Source organism: Mastomys coucha, chromosome X, assembly GCF_008632895.1.
Source record: "Mastomys coucha isolate ucsf_1 chromosome X, UCSF_Mcou_1, whole genome shotgun sequence".
Taxonomy (NCBI): Eukaryota; Metazoa; Chordata; class Mammalia; order Rodentia; family Muridae; genus Mastomys; species Mastomys coucha.
The window spans coordinates 14,355,862-14,357,729 of NC_045030.1; the positions used below are offsets into that span (position 1 = coordinate 14,355,862).

Consider the following 1,868-nt stretch of genomic DNA (forward strand, 5'->3'; position numbering starts at 1 on the left):
TTTCAGCAACACCTTTAAAAATATATATTTACAGGAACAATTCCCCATTCTCTGGGACTCTTAGAAAAAAAAAAGATCCATTTTGGGGAAGCAAAACAAATAGTGGAGACGAGTATAGCACCGTCCCCCAAATCACAAACCCCCAGGTCTTCCGGCCAGGTTTGGGCCAGTGCTGACAGGAGGTGAGCCTGGGAGTCTTTTGATCTACCTCCCTCCAGCCTAGATTGATATAAGACAGGCTCCATGTCCCTCATTCCTCCCTCCCAACTCCAGGGACACTTAAAAGGGTCCTTTGTACCCGCCTGCAGGAAATTGGGGGGCTGGGAGGGAGCCGAAAATACATGTTTGGTATAAAAAATAAACACTTGGGGGTGGCAGGAAGACTGCCTCCAAATCCCTTACTTCCCACCCACCCGCCTACCCACCCATCCGATATAGGAAGAGATGTTTCCCTCTCCCCTATTGAAAAGCCCCATTTAAAAATAGATTATACTATCAAAATGGAAGGGGGTGGGAGACAGAGACCTGGAGTACTAGCTGGAGGGGCCCCCCAGACGGGGACCACCACTCCAAAAAACCCTCCATTGGGAGGTAATAGGTAGGGCCCCAGGAAATTTGGCAGACAAAGGAATGGCTTCTCAGGGGGAAGAACAACAAAAGGAATAGTCCTCCCTGGCCAAAAGGTTACTTGAGAAAAGAACAAGCTGACTGAGAAGAAGGTTGGGGAGGTAGCAATTCCTATTTTAACAGTGCTGATTCCCTGGCTACCACTCCCAAACCATTAAATCGTACAAGTGCTCCCTGAACTCAGATACAGCCAGGAATAATAAAACAAAACAAATTAGTTCTTCAACCCAAGTCGCAAAATAAAGACAGGGCACCCTCAACTTCCCAAGGGCAGGCTGAGAAATAAATAAATAAAGGTTCTTCTCAAGCCATACCCTGATTGTCTTGTTTTAGGAAAAAATGGGGAGGAAATGGGGGAGATGTCTTACCCACTCCCCTAAAAAGGTTGGGCCAGATTCTTCCCAGTGGCCTTCAAAAAATAAATAAATAAACCGCCCCACCACTGAAGTAGGAGACGTGTAAGGGCGGCCACTGAGAGGCTGGCAAAGAAGAAAGAAGTTGTCTGTTTTGGGTGGAAGAGTAAGTGAAATATTCTCTTTCCCAGGAATATCCACCCCACCACAACCAGAGCATAAGTTTGTCAGTTGAACTATTTCTCCTTGAGATGGCTAACTGGAGAGTTCAGGAGCATAGATGGATGGACTTCAAAAAAAAGGGTTGGTGGTAGTAGTCATGGCTTCTGGGGCCCTGGGGAGAGCACCACGGGGGTTGAGAGGCCATCCACACTGATGGAAGGGATGTGCACCTGTGCGCTGCCACTCGATGGAAACTGGGGGAAGAAACAAGGAGAGGTTATGGATGAGAACCTTGCTAGTAACTCTTAACCTTCCCAACATAGGGGGAGGGAATCCTACCTGGAAGGAGAGCTTGGCTGGACTACGGGGTGCAATTGGACTTAGAGTGCTCCAGAAATGGATGCTGGGGGGCAAGGAGCTGGGTGTCAGCAGCACCGGGGTCTGTGGAGATGGAGTGGCAGGAACTCAAGTGAACAGGTGACAAGTATGAGAAGATGGAAAGAACCTACTTTCAGCACCTCTTTATGGATCTCCTTCAGAGTTCCATAGTTACCCCTCAAAAGTTCATAGACCTAGAGTATAACTACTAAAACCATGCCTATGGCATCCCTCAATCATTACACCTAGGAGCTCATCTCCTGTTACTGAGACTTCAATGGGCAAGACTATGTACCAGATTCTCTCCACGCACTGCTCTCAAACCTTGTGACCACTAGAAGACTCAAT

General features: G+C 47.8%; 1 protein-coding gene across 1 annotated transcript in view; it reads right to left on the reverse strand.

Annotated features, from left to right (window-relative positions):
- Elk1 (ETS transcription factor ELK1) overlaps positions 1 to 1,868 on the reverse strand; it is a 7,349-nt gene continuing 5,481 nt past the window's right edge. The window contains exons 3-4 of the mRNA XM_031346413.1: positions 1,482 to 1,583; positions 1 to 1,396 (exon numbers count right to left, since the gene is read on the reverse strand). Of these exons, the coding sequence (XP_031202273.1) occupies positions 1,298 to 1,396; positions 1,482 to 1,583 (201 nt within the window). The 3' untranslated portion in view covers positions 1 to 1,297. The remainder of the gene's footprint in view (positions 1,397 to 1,481; positions 1,584 to 1,868) is intronic.